At 33.0% G+C, this 14,284-nt stretch overlaps 1 protein-coding gene across 2 annotated transcripts in view; it reads left to right on the top strand.

Moving 5' to 3' along the window:
• Positions 1-14,284, top strand: part of LOC125050069 (rhophilin-2) — an 84,152-nt gene that overhangs the window by 25,869 nt on the left and 43,999 nt on the right. Inside the window, exons 1-2 of one of the 2 annotated variants that reach the window (XM_047649646.1) lie at positions 7,269-7,380; positions 10,613-10,706. The exons of the other annotated variant lie outside the window; for it this stretch is intronic. Coding sequence (XP_047505602.1) covers positions 10,650-10,706 — 57 coding nt within the window. The 5' untranslated portion in view covers positions 7,269-7,380; positions 10,613-10,649. Of the gene's footprint in view, positions 1-7,268; positions 7,381-10,612; positions 10,707-14,284 lie in introns of those variants that run through there. 2 annotated transcript variants of the gene reach the window in all.

Genomic DNA, 14,284 nt, shown 5'->3' with positions numbered 1-14,284 from the left:
GCGCCACCACATGGTACCAGCTGTCTGGGCCGGAAGCGCAAACATAACGTTCCTTAAAGCAGAAGCTTTTCAATAGCCCCGCGATTGTTGTTTGAACTCCCTGTCCCATTAAAAAGAACTTAAGTAATAAGATTATCGGTATAAAACATAGTGAATGTATAGCATTTGAACACAACAGACTGTGGGAGTAGACTTTCTAACACAATTGTATGTTGAGAGTGAATTTATTAACCTTAAATATGATCGAATGCGCGGAGAGTGTAACAAAACGAAAGAAATTCTGGCATTTATCGGCGTATTAAGTTAAGTAACAGTATCAGTTCCGTGAATCATGATGGGTTAAATACGTCGACGTCATATAATTTTAACGCTCGCAACTTTTCGCTGCAGTATAAAACATATGTTTTGTAAATTGTAATATACTTTTATTTTATTATTAAATACCGTGTGTTGGCTTAGTGCTACTGTGGGGTGCTCAAGCCTGACTTGTACCTTGGTTCAATAATCTGCAATCGACCCTTCATATCATGAGGATATTTCCCACGGCACGGCAGAGACGCCAAGCCTACCAGAGCTAGGTTTAGTAAATAAAGTCCCTTTTTAGGTCCTATGTATGAAAAAATAGAAAAAATCCTCGGCAATCTATCTCTTGATACTTCTACATTACCCAGTGACTCTTCAGCATACCTTAGACCCAAAAAGGCTGTTACCTATTTTTATTCAATAAAAGAATGCAATCTGAGGCCAGCCTTGCGATTCTGTAACTCACTTTTGTTATTATGATAAAATGTCTGCTTCACGACTGATTTGAGAGCGACCGCCGATGCGAAAACCGCTATGTGAGTTCGAAAAGTGAGTTACAGAATCGCAGGGCAGGTCAGGCTATTAAATAATATAATATGGGACTGCAAACTGGATGATATTATTATTATATCTATTTAAGTGTTTAAAAAAATTACCACAATTGTGAAATATTTTATAGGTCACTCTATTATTACACATAAAAATACAATTTTTTACGACTAAAATAACATACTATGTGTAATGACTAGTTAGCATTCATGTAGTAATTAGTCTGAAATAGGCTCGATAGCGAAGTATGCCTTTAAAAGGTTTAAATACATCAGATTTACTAGATGACCACGTAATTATCATTTATCATATATATATATATATATATATATATATATATACTAGCCGATCCGGCAAACGTCGTTTTGCCATGTATATCATTTATAATAAAAAAATAGGGGTTGATCGTAGAGGGTTGAAAATTAGGGGTTGTATGTATTTTTTAATTCTGTAACATAAAAAAAATAAAAATAAAATTTTATCTATAAATAAAAAAATAAAAATTAGGGGTGGACTACCCTTAACATCTGGCGGGCTGATTTGTGAATCTAAACCATTCCCAGATCCCCTTGAAGACACACAAAAAATTTCATCAAAATTGGTCCAGTCGTTTAGGAGGAGTTCAGTCACATACACACGCACACAAGAAATATATATTAAGATATAATCTTACACCTACTTTTAATAAACTTTGATTTTGTCCTGTTACATGAATATAAAACGAAAAATTAAACAAAAATAAAAACACATTACTAATTATTACGATACTAAGTATCATATTTTATTCCCATATAATATGTTGTAATTGGCTATAGTTATATTTTTCCTTTAATTACCGAGCATTGTTAACTTAAAAACCGACCAGTTTCCCACAAAAAATTATGTAATATTAATTATTATGTTCCGTCCTTAAATCTCAGCTACTCTTGAGGTTCTTGAACTCGCTCATTCATTCGTAAATTCATTTAAGTTGACCTCAATCGAGTTTTGCAAGCGCCAAGCCTACCTTAACGACACCACAGCAGACCGTCTAAAGTGCCACACTGATTTATTTAAAATACTACCATATTACTTTAAAATAGAGTTGCATTTTAGTTGAATGGCAAAATGACTTAATTTGATTGAGCACCTTAAATGAGGTTTAAGTATGTGTGATTTGCATTCCACTTGATTGCACCCTTTATGACAAATTGATGTCGTTTTGAGGGGTTTATGCAATTTTAAAAGCTCGCGGCATAGTTTGCGGCTTGGCTTGCGGAGAATCTTAATTTTAGTTAATGCAGTTGAAAAATGTATTATATTCAATTGATGATAAACAATATATTTGCATTGCTTGTGGCGGCGTCCATGCGTCGGGTTGTCTCTCTCCCTAAAATACGGCGAGGGGGCCGATGGCTGGCCATGCGTCATGCTCGTGAACGGGTGCTGCTTGTGGTGACTGGTCATACTTGAATTCGTGTATGCGGTGATGTTGGTTATTTCGACTATGTGTTTGCGTGTTGTTCCCACGAGAATGTAAGTGCGTGCTCCTATTTCACCATGCCTCCTGCTGATAGAGGACAAATCTTGGTTTTTAATTTATGTTATTATTATTAATTACTTAAAATGTCACATAGGACCTGGTGTAACGGGTGCAGCTCCTTACAAACATGTTTTCATTGTAAAACAAAAAATGGCGATTAAAAAGAGTGGCGGAGAGTTTATTGCCAGTTCTTCTCTCCCGTTCTACACCCTTGAGAACTGGCAGTAAATGTAAAATTAGAAGCATTAATATGTATTTCTTTACGGACAAGTCATAAGTGTACATTATGTTACCTATGTGATTAAATGTTTTTTTTTTATTTTTTATTTTACAACCGTACTTTTACGCATGTGTTTATGCATGGGATTTCTGACATTCTGCATCGTCCTATTAGGGATAACAGCCGCATGTATTAGACCAATGACATGTACCTACCATGACACATGCGGATATACATATATATATATATACATAGCTTAATAAAAAATAAAGACAATGCCTAGATAAGATTTATTTTCTAAGCTTAAGTTCCTATGAAGTACATAACATAATTTAATATTAATTGTGTTCTTGTTTATATGGAGCAGATTGGCCTACCTGATAGATGCTCGGCAAACGCCAATCTTATGAAACATCTCCTTTATGTTTTAAGTTAGTAATATATATTATATATATATAATAATATATAATATATATTATCTATATATATATAAAATTCTCGTGTCACAATATTAGTTCCCATACTCCTCCAAAACGGCTGGACCGATTCTTATGACATTTTTTATGCATCTTCAGTAAGTCTGAGAATCGGCTACTATCTATCTTTCAAACCCCTTAGTTATAAGGGTGGTCCACCCCAACATTTTATTTTTATTTTTTAGACAGTTTTTTTGTTTTTAATTTTATATGATCCAGCATACAAAAATACATACAAAGCTTAATCTTCACCCCCTATTTTTTATTTGTTAATTAAAAACTTATGACATATAGACAAAAATTTACAGAAAAACTTAAAAGTTTTCATTGCGTAATTTTCAACCAAAGAGTGGTGCAAAATGTTCCATGTTGGTATGTACTACACAGGTAGGCTAAGTAAAATCACATTAGGAGAAACGAAGTTCGCGGGAGCAGCTAGTAATATATAAAATAACTAGCAGACCGGCCAAGCGTTTGGCTTTGGTTTGGCCAAGTGGCTAAGGTTTTTGTTATATTACATATTAGTAAGGGAAACGGTACGAGAACACCAGTCATGGAGATCACCATGCTTTTTTGGTGGTTATGCCATTAAATTGTAGCTTGTGTGAAACGTTGGTACTTTCAACACAGCGCCATCTGTTAGAATTGTGACTATCAAATAATTATCAAATATTTTGCAACAAAATAATATTGCGGGTATAAATTGAGATGTAATATATCTTTTAAGTTGGATCAACGACACACGATGTGCAAATTTGATTTATATCGGTTCGGTAGTTTAGGAGTCCATAGCGGACAAACAACGTGACACGTAATTTATATATACTAAGATTAAGATAACAATATTACCGCTATTATTCAATAAATAGCGATAAGTCCCAATCGGAGGTTTAAGCTGTTAAATAAATGTTTCCTATCTAACAATCATGGTATCTGGATTATGATAATACAATGAAAAAATGCAGACATTAAAATTAATTTACCAGAAGTTCCACAGTTTCGCAATACCGAATCAAATTGTCTTGTAATCAAACCGTAAAGGGTCAAACATAAATGATGATTCGATCATTAACAATGATTAAACCGCAAACAAGCCTTGATCTTTTTATACATATAAGGCCGAACAGTAAAAAGTCTTCATAAGATCACCTGTGATTATTACTCAACTTCTCAACTCACCACAAAACATTTTTGTTAAAAATCAAAGATAAAAACAATTAGTTTTAAAAAATTCGTAATTTTGAAATTATTTTCGTTTTCAACATTTCAGAATAAGTTCCCATTTTAATTTTGTTCTTTCAAATTTTAACATTACGTTTCTTGATTTCCATAAATTTCTTTACGTCAATTATCCCAAATTTAAAGTCTACTTTTGGTTTAATAAAAGTTATGTACATACCACTTCTTAAACGACACCACCACGAGCCAAATAACATTATAATTGGTCATTGGAATCCACGTGAGCCTCCAAACCAATCTCTAACTTTACATGTGTTTCTATTTAAAATATACATATGAATAATAAAGCACCTTCGGATTTTTGAAGAATATATTATTACTAGCTGATCCGACAAACGTCATTTTGCCATGTATATCATTTATAATAACAAATAGGGGTTGATCGTGGAGGGGTGAAAATTAGGGGTTGTATGTATTTTTTAATGCTGTATCATAAAAAAATAAAATTTATCTGATAATTAAAAAATAATAATTTAGGGGTGGACTACCCTTAACATTTAAGGGAATGAAGAATAGATGTTGTCCGATTCTCAGACATACCCAATATGCACACAAAATTTCATGAGAATCGGTCAAGCCGTTTCGAAGGAGTTTAACTACAAACACCGCGACACGAGAATTTTATATATTAGATTGTTTACTTTTTTCAGTGTATTATTTTTTGTTTGTATATCCAAACGTCGATTGTAACTACAAAATCATTAGATAATCTCCTCTTGTTAAATCTCCTTAACGAAGAATAAATATGGAAATGTCATCACATTCTCATCTGCATTTAGGTCGTATGCCGAGGTCGTTAACTGTTAAAGTTAAGGTCCCTTGGTACCTAATACAACCTTTAGTATATAGAGATAGATTTGATAAAATTAAAACACCAAATCCGTTTTATCTATCTCTTAATAGAATCTTTAATCCTTTACAAGAGATAGTTCTATCTATAGTGTTATTTTTATTTATTAGCGTTCTTTACTATAAAGTATTTACGTTTAATGTTCTTGTATAAGCATTGGAATATAAAGAATAGTATTCTAGTATAAAAAAGCTTTACCAGTAGACAACCTAGTGGTGAGCTGGTACAAGACAACTGGCTGAACCAAAATTAGCAGTTTTTATTTTTTATTATATCTATATAATATTTATAATTACTCACTTAGCCAAATGGACAAACACACGCCTTTCACGAACAAATTATGAGAAACGCAACGCAAATAGAGAATATTACGCCTGACTTAAAATTGTAGCAATACGTGGGGATGCTATATTGTCAGTTAATAAATTATCGGCGCATATTTTTGTAACTTCGCGTGTATTATGAACTTTATTTAAAATATTTATCTTTTTATTTCGATTTATATTTAAACATCTTAATCATACATATAGTATATATATAATTGCCTTATAAAGGCATTAATAATCCAGTGTAAGGACAAAATATACAACAACTATTTTCGCCTTTTCGCTACTGAATCTAGATCCTGATTCATGTCATTTTCATTGCCTATATATGTTTAAATAATTGTATATCTTATGCAATTTTATACTTATTGCGATCACCTTAATTTTTTACCTTACAGTGGAAGAAATTGCTTGAAACCGATAAGGTCCTCCATATTATTTAATTATACTAATTGTTCTGATTTTTGAAATGTTGTACGTGAATAGAGCTTTTTCAAAACTGCGCCTTATTAGAACCATAATGCCATATTCTTTTTATGTGTTCACAATTGAGTTTGGTATTAAATCGCCATGTACTGTTAGTAATTAGTATGAGGGTACAAACCTCACTAGACTCCGTGTATCGGTCAGCCGCCTTCCGTGTTCTACTTAAGGCGCAGTTATGAAAAAGCTCTATTTACAGCTATTAACGTAAACATTATATTACATGATATATATGTCACCGTAAAATTGTAAACACCGTTAGATTGTAATCTATCTCGCGAGATTATAAACTGTCGAAAGATTGTGAACCTCAACGAACTGCTTACAATTTAACGTATTATTATTCGGTAGTTATATGAAATGGTTGGAAAGTAAAATTAATCTGTAATTGACCAAAGAAGTTTGAATGATAACTAAGTTAGTGTAGTACAATCTACCGAATAATAATACGTTAAATTGTAAGCAGTAAGCTGAGGTTCACAATCTTTCGACAGTTTATAATCTCGCGAGATAGATTACAATCTAACGGTGTTTACAATTTTACGTTAACATATATATTTTAAATTACCTAAAAACCAGTGTTGCTACAACCTTTTTAAGTCTGGGTCTCTGATTTCTGTATCTGTTTCATGAATATTTGTCAATCTGATAGGCAAGTAGGTGAACAGTACCTGACACACGCCGTCGCCTTTTTGCGTGTAAGGCAAGTCGGTTTTCTCACGATGTTTTCCTTCGCCGTACGAGCTAATGATGAAAACTATTGGTGCCATCTCATGCTGAGCCACTAGGCCAACACTGCTTCGAAAATTGACAGTTGATCCTCCGATGTAAAGATTTTTTCTTTTGAAAAGACAAATGTCCCCGATAAAATGCAGTTAGGAAGTTCGTAGGAATGTGTAAAAGTTATGTTAATAATTACTTGGTGAAATAAATGAACTACATTAACATTATTTGAACCAAGTTTGTTTTTATCAGCTTCCATAAATTATAAATAACATACACATTAATACTCATAGCCAAAGTTGGAATCATAATATTTATATACAAAAAGGTTCTAACATTTACCAAAGGAAAAACTCAATTAAGTTATTAAAACATTTAAATTCGGCGGTGTTGTTGTGGTGTGTATATTAATATATAATATAATATGTATTAGGTTTTAATTCAGAAATCAATTTGAGTTAGTTACGAATATCGACCACGCTTAAACTATTGCAAGAAAATCCCACATCGCATGAGACCCATCCGCTTACTTTTACCATACACTATGCCTTAACGCTACGGCCATATTTCGACTCTTGCGCACCACCGATCATTCCCGCGTGATCGCGAATCAAGTCGCACGTATCGATCTAATAAAAAAGTGAAGTGAGTTGTTGTGTTGTGTTTTGGTTAGAAAATTGTGGTTTGTGGTTAGTATTATTTAATGTAACTTATGAAAGGTGTCGCAGTATTTAACCTAATTTATAAACCTACTTTTTAAAATAATCTTTAGCTTTCCTTTTTTTTTTTTTAATGTTCAATATGTTTTATTGATTACAAATAAAATTACGTCCACGGAAGTTGTACTAAGTAATTTTTAGAAGTGGTGTCTGGACACAACTTAACATATTACAATATAAAAAATTGTTTTTCAAATATTTTCACTCTTATATTGCGACTTTAATTTTGTTTACATATAATATTATATTTCTCAATACATACTTTTACGATTGCATATAAGTTGAACACATTTTTTATAAATTACCTTTAAATATCATTTATAACATTATCTAATATATAAAATTCTCGTGTCGCGGTGTTTGTAGTTAAACTCCTCAGAAACGGCTTGACCGATTCTCATGAAATTTTGTGTGCATTAGGTATGTCTGAGAATCGGACAACATCTATTTTTCATCCCCCTAAATGTTAAGGGTAGTCCACCCCTAAATATTTTATTTTTATTTTTAGATATTTTTTCTGTTTTTTTTTGTGATACAGCATTAAAAATTACATACAACCCTTAACTTTCACCCCTCTACTATCAACCCCTATTTTTTTATTATAAATGATATACATGGCAAAACGACGTTTGCCGGATCAGCTAGTATTATATATATAAAGACGTAAAAAGACCAAACTCACTTTCCCCTGAAATAAGCGTGATGACAAAATTATTAACGAAATTTTCACACTTTGATAAAATTCATAAAATGATACACTTTCTACAATTATTTGGATTTTCACTTAATCTGTGTAAAATCAACTATAATATTAAGTTAATTAGTAATTAACTTGGTTTTAAGTGAAAATGCAATGATCTGTATCTTTGAGCATGTTTTGTGTTTTATATATATGTTAAGACTTAAATTAGAATAAGTTTGTTGATGTGGATATAAACTAGAATATAGGGTGCAATTTTTAACTTCACTTGAAATGTACCCAAGTTTTAGTTGTAATTATTGCGTAAATGTAAAATTTCCGTAGCAGGCATTGAATTAGATTAACGTTGAATAAAAATTTGAGTAAATATTTACAAAAAACGTTTTAAAAAAAAAAATTAAAAGTAACTAACATACAGAAATCGATTCGACCTGTTAACATATATCTTAAATCAAAATCAATTTTTACAAAGATTCTAAATAAAAAAAAACTATGCAAGTAAATATTTGAATACAGTTTAGTGATAAGTTAAATTCCTTTAAGTGAAATTTACTATCACGTATTAGGCTTTGTCTTTAGATAGCCCCACTCAATATACGTTTATTTTTATATTTATAGCAAATAAGCCGAATGCTAAGCAGATAGGAATTCTAAATAGAACACAATAAAACCCATATAAAATACATACAAAATAATAATTTTTACGCCGTTTATCGCAGTACGCTTATTCCGGGATAGGTAAAATTCTATCCTATCACCTATGCTACAGTACTTGCTTGGGTTAAATTGTCTGACCATAGATTAAAAATGTATTAGATTTTGACATACGGGATCCATAGTTCGCGTTACATTTCGTTTCTAATTACAATATTAGCACTTAGTTACTTACTCAACCAGTTTTAAAACAGTATCTGCTAATTTGTAGGAATTTCAGAATTTTTTACATCTATGGTTAGCTTAACCTGCAATTAAATCACTATTTTATTTCAAACCTTAAAATAAGTAAATAATAATAAATTTAAAAACACTTTATTTTCAACATTTATTTATTAAAGTTCAAAGTAATAAAGCATTTTCTACAGTATATGTTACAATCTATCTATTCTATACATGACAAAAACATTAATTTTACAAAAAACATATTACACTTCGAATTTTAGTTACTAGTAGAAGACTACAAAATAATTATTTTCTTAACAATATGGATAAGTTACCAAATAGGCTTTTAACAATGCTATTTTGATCAGCCCACTACCGAATATTTAACACTGAAAACACTTAATAAAGCTACGCATAATTTTTCCAATTGATTCTTAGTGCTTAAAGACATTGGACCTGTATCCTCTGTCACCATGACATGACATTTCGTAGAATCGCCGCAGGCACTCGTATCGTCGAAAACACTTTCATTTTGACATTTCTCTATTACATTGCCTAACTTTCATACTAGTGTAATGCATGTTTAACGGGTAACGCGGGTTAGCAGGCTCCGATTCGCCCATAAATATTACGAATATTTCCGGAGTAGTTATCGCCCGGGCCTGGTGGGACCCTTCAAGCCCACCAGATCTTAGTTTAAGCAAATAAAGTCCCTGTTTAGGAAAGGGGAGATCTGACACTTCCTTGCTGCCTAGCGTCTCGGCCACAGACCTGCCTGATCGCATGCGTGTAGGCTATTATGTAGGGAGTCCTATGTAAAGAAACAAATGCGCATTCTAATAGAATCAACCGTAAGTTGCTCATTAAATTCTCTCTAATATATAATTTAAACGACGCAACTGAGCTACGAATTTAAGCCCGATTAGTTAACTTAATTTATGAAAGTATGCAGTACCTTTTCAATTTCTATCTGTTTAGTAAATCATTACTAAATTGCTTAAGTAATCGATGACTTTTAAAGAACGAATACAGGTGTTATTACGACTGCTAAATTATTGAATTGTGCTTTGCAAATAGATAGTAGGGGCTTTAGTTAATTAAGACTTATAAATATGTATTTATTTATTTCCTTATCTTCTATTCATACAGTTATTTAATACTAATAGAAAATATAAAACCTTAACCTTTTTATAACAAATATATTGCATATTAGAATTGCCTCGAGAATTCAGCCAGAACTTAGTGAATAAAAAATTTAGTTAGTTAGTGAAAGAACTATAGTCTAACTAACTATAGAACTACTGTCAATCCTTAGTTCTTAACTTATTAACCTACGTTAACATTTACTAAAGCAATAATTTATACGTAAAGATTGTTAGGGTGTGTTTAAATCTAAGCGTCAGATCGGAATTTGCAAAGACTACATATTCGCTATAAACAAAAAAGAATAGAATGTGTTTCCAATAATCAAAAACTAATACATATATGCGTTTCAAATTGGCTGATCTCGGTATCGGTAAATATCGGGAGTGAAACTTTAGAGAATATAAAATAATTGTGCGTATAATCTAAGAAAATATTTTTTTGTGACACCTTTCATAGATTAAATTAAATTAATTATAGAACGGCGCATGAACCTTAAAGTTATAAATGCAGTGAAATGTGCGATTCCATAGTTAGCAATGAGAACATCATGAAGATATCATCTGTTATTATGGTAAGTGATCATTTAAACTATAGTTGGGATGAATATTTAATTATAAAGTTTTTGTCTACAGTCGCCACTACATTACATTCATTAAATTAAATAAATCAGTGGCGCTACAATATTTTTAGGTCTGGGCCTCAATTTCTGTATCTGTTTCATGATCATTTGTTAATCTAATAAGCACGTAGGTGATCAGCCTCCTGTGCCTGACGCACGCCGTCGACTTTTTGGGTCTAAGACAAGCCGGTTTCCTCACGATGTTTTCCTTCACCGTTCGAGCGAATGATAAATGCGCACATAGAAAGTCCATTGGTGCACAGCCGGGGATCGAACCTACGACCTCAGGGATGAGAGTCGCACGCTGAAGCCATTAGGCCAACACTGCTTAACTGCTCTGTTATTAAGTTCTTCGAAAAATTGGCACATGGACTCAACTTCTGGGTAATGCAAAGTGTATTTGAAGATTGAAAGAACGGAGGAGTGTTTTCTCGCCCGTTCTGATTTTTTATCCATAAGTAATAGGTTACGTACTGCTAAGAAAAGTATATTAATTTAACTCTCATGACCTACTGTGTGCCCAGGTAATAATAACCAACAAAATACTATCTCTTAAGCTATATTGTATGTATGTCTGAATCCCACAAACCAGTCCTGGTGACATTGCACGGCGTCCTGTTTCCTTCCCTGTGCTAAATAAATAGATTGCTGTCGTTGAACTGTGAACAGAGATCGAAAATGCGCTATGGAGTCGCAAATACGATAACTTTAAAAAGACTTTAGACATTCGTATTTAATAAAATAATTGATTGATTTATGAATTCAACGTTCTTATAATAAAAATCTAAAAAATATCTCTAAAAACTGGTTTAGATGAAATTTTATTTGATCGCATACTTCATCATGTCGTTTTTAACCTTTTGTGGTATGAAGGCTTCGTCGCTCCAGCGGAGATGACCGGGGTCTCGTACCTTCTTCATCACCCATTAGAAACGTGATCTATAGAAACGTCTGTGTCACAGAAGCTCAGGTTCCTAATGTATGAATGAAAAATAGGGTCTGTAAACTCCAGCTAGAAGGGACTCGGACCGGGAATCTCGTGTCTTCTACATCACTCGTAACAAGTCTATGTGTGTCTCTAAAAGTGTGACAACATTTGTGTGTCAAAGAAGCTCAGGCATGATAAAAATTCGGTTTATCTAGCAATATGACTTGATACACATCTGGACTGGACTAAATTGGACAATTGGACATGTCTTTAGTGTGAGTCTCCGATTAAATAACAGCTGATAATACAAATTAACTTGCCCAATACTTATTATTTCATAATAAAGAATTATGATGTAATTTATTAACCAGCACTATTTATCAAGCATGTTTTTTTCCAACGCTTACAAATAATTTATCAAAATTAAGCATTGCTCATCAATTTGCAAAAAAAATTGCAGAAACTGTCTCCACTCAACCTATGTGCCGGGTCGTCGCTCCGTATTGCATAATAACGTCTAGTCGGATCGATTTATTGCCTGGCCCCAGGAAAACTGGCCTGAGATTGCGATAATCTTTGCCGGAAATATATTACTTCTTACTACGATAAGTTAGACTTAAGACTTAAGTTTAAACTTAAGCTTTTACCTGCGATTTTAAACGTATATTTCACTTTTAACTTCATCTGGACATTTCTGGCTCAGCTTTATTGCTCAATATGAGCAACAATAGAGAACCATCATAGGAACCAGTTACCAATGACGTTTTCCGAACCAATTCGAGTTAGGGTCCTTCAAGAAATATACTTACCAATTCATAAAAGGCCGGCAACGCATTTGCGAGCCTTCTAGCAATGTAAGTGTCACGGCGATATCACTTAACATCAAGCCATTTTCTCCCTGTTATATGTAAAAAATATATTACTTCTTACTACGATATATAAGCTTTTACCTGCGATTTTAAACGTATATTTCACTTTTAAATTCATCTGGAGATTTCTGGCTTAGCTTTATTGCTCAATATGAACAAAAATAGAGATCCCCCATATGGAACCAGTTACCGTTACAGTTATTGACGTATTTCCGAACCAATTCGACTTAGGGTCCTTCAAAAAAAAGAGCGTACCAATTCTTAAAAGGCTGGCAACGCATTTGCGATTCTTCTGGCAATGTAAGTAACACGGCGATATCACTTAACATCAAGCCGTTTTCTTCCTGTTATATGTAAAAAATATATTACTTCTTACTACGATATAAGCTTTTACCTGCGATTTTAAACGTATATTTCACTTGTAAATTCATCTGGAGATTTTTGGCTTAGGTTTATTGCTCAATATGAGCAACAATAGAGAACCACCATATGGAACCAGTTACCGTTACAGTCATTGACGTATTTCCGAACCAATTCGACTTAGGGTCCTTCAAAAAAAAGAGCGTACCAATTCTTAAAAGGCTGGCAACGCATTTGCGATTCTTCTGGCAATGTAAGTAACACGGCGATATCACTTAACATCAAGCCGTTTTCTTCCTGTTATATGTAAAAAATATATTACTTCTTACTACGATATAAGCTTTTACCTGCGATTTTAAACGTATATTTCACTTGTAAATTCATCTGGAGATTTTTGGCTTAGGTTTATTGCTCAATATGAGCAACAATAGAGAACCACCATATGGAACCAGTTACCGTTACAGTCATTGACGTATTTCCGAACCAATTCGACTTAGGGTCCTTCAAAAAAAAGAGCGTACCAATTCTTAAAAGGCTGGCAACGCATTTGCGATTCTTCTGGCAATGTAAGTAACACGGCGATATCACTTAACATCAAGCCGTTTTCTTCCTGTTATATGTAAAAAATATATTACTTCTTACTACGATATAAGCTTTTACCTGCGATTTTAAACGTATATTTCACTTGTAAATTCATCTGGAGATTTTTGGCTTAGGTTTATTGCTCAATATGAGCAACAATAGAGAACCACCATATGGAACCAGTTACCGTTACAGTCATTGACGTATTTCCGAACCAATTCGACTTAGGGTCCTTCAAAAAAAAGAGCGTACCAATTCTTAAAAGGCTGGCAACGCATTTGCGATTCTTCTGGCAATGTAAGTAACACGGCGATATCACTTAACATCAAGCCGTTTTCTTCCTGTTATATGTAAAAAATATATTACTTCTTACTACGATATAAGCTTTTACCTGCGATTTTAAACGTATATTTCACTTGTAAATTCATCTGGAGATTTTTGGCTTAGGTTTATTGCTCAATATGAGCAACAATAGAGAACCACCATATGGAACCAGTTACCGTTACAGTCATTGACGTATTTCCGAACCAATTCGACTTAGGGTCCTTCAAAAAAAAGAGCGTGCCAATTCTTAAAAGGCCGGCAACGCACTTGCGATACTTCTGGCAATGTAAGTGTCACGGCGATATCACTTCATCATCAAGCCTCCTGCCCGTTTGCTCCCGATTTCCCATGCCCCAGAAAAGGGCTGTAGGTTTTTATGTCTTCTTTTTAATATATAAAATTTTATTAGTTTGTTTTTTTTGTTCCTGTTTAGTTTATTTTTCTCAACAACTATATGTAATACATGT

The sequence above is a fragment of the Pieris napi genome, chromosome 6 (genome assembly GCF_905475465.1).
Source record: "Pieris napi chromosome 6, ilPieNapi1.2, whole genome shotgun sequence".
In the NCBI taxonomy this organism is placed as follows: Eukaryota; Metazoa; Arthropoda; class Insecta; order Lepidoptera; family Pieridae; genus Pieris; species Pieris napi.
This window is presented reverse-complemented; position numbering and strand designations above follow the sequence as displayed.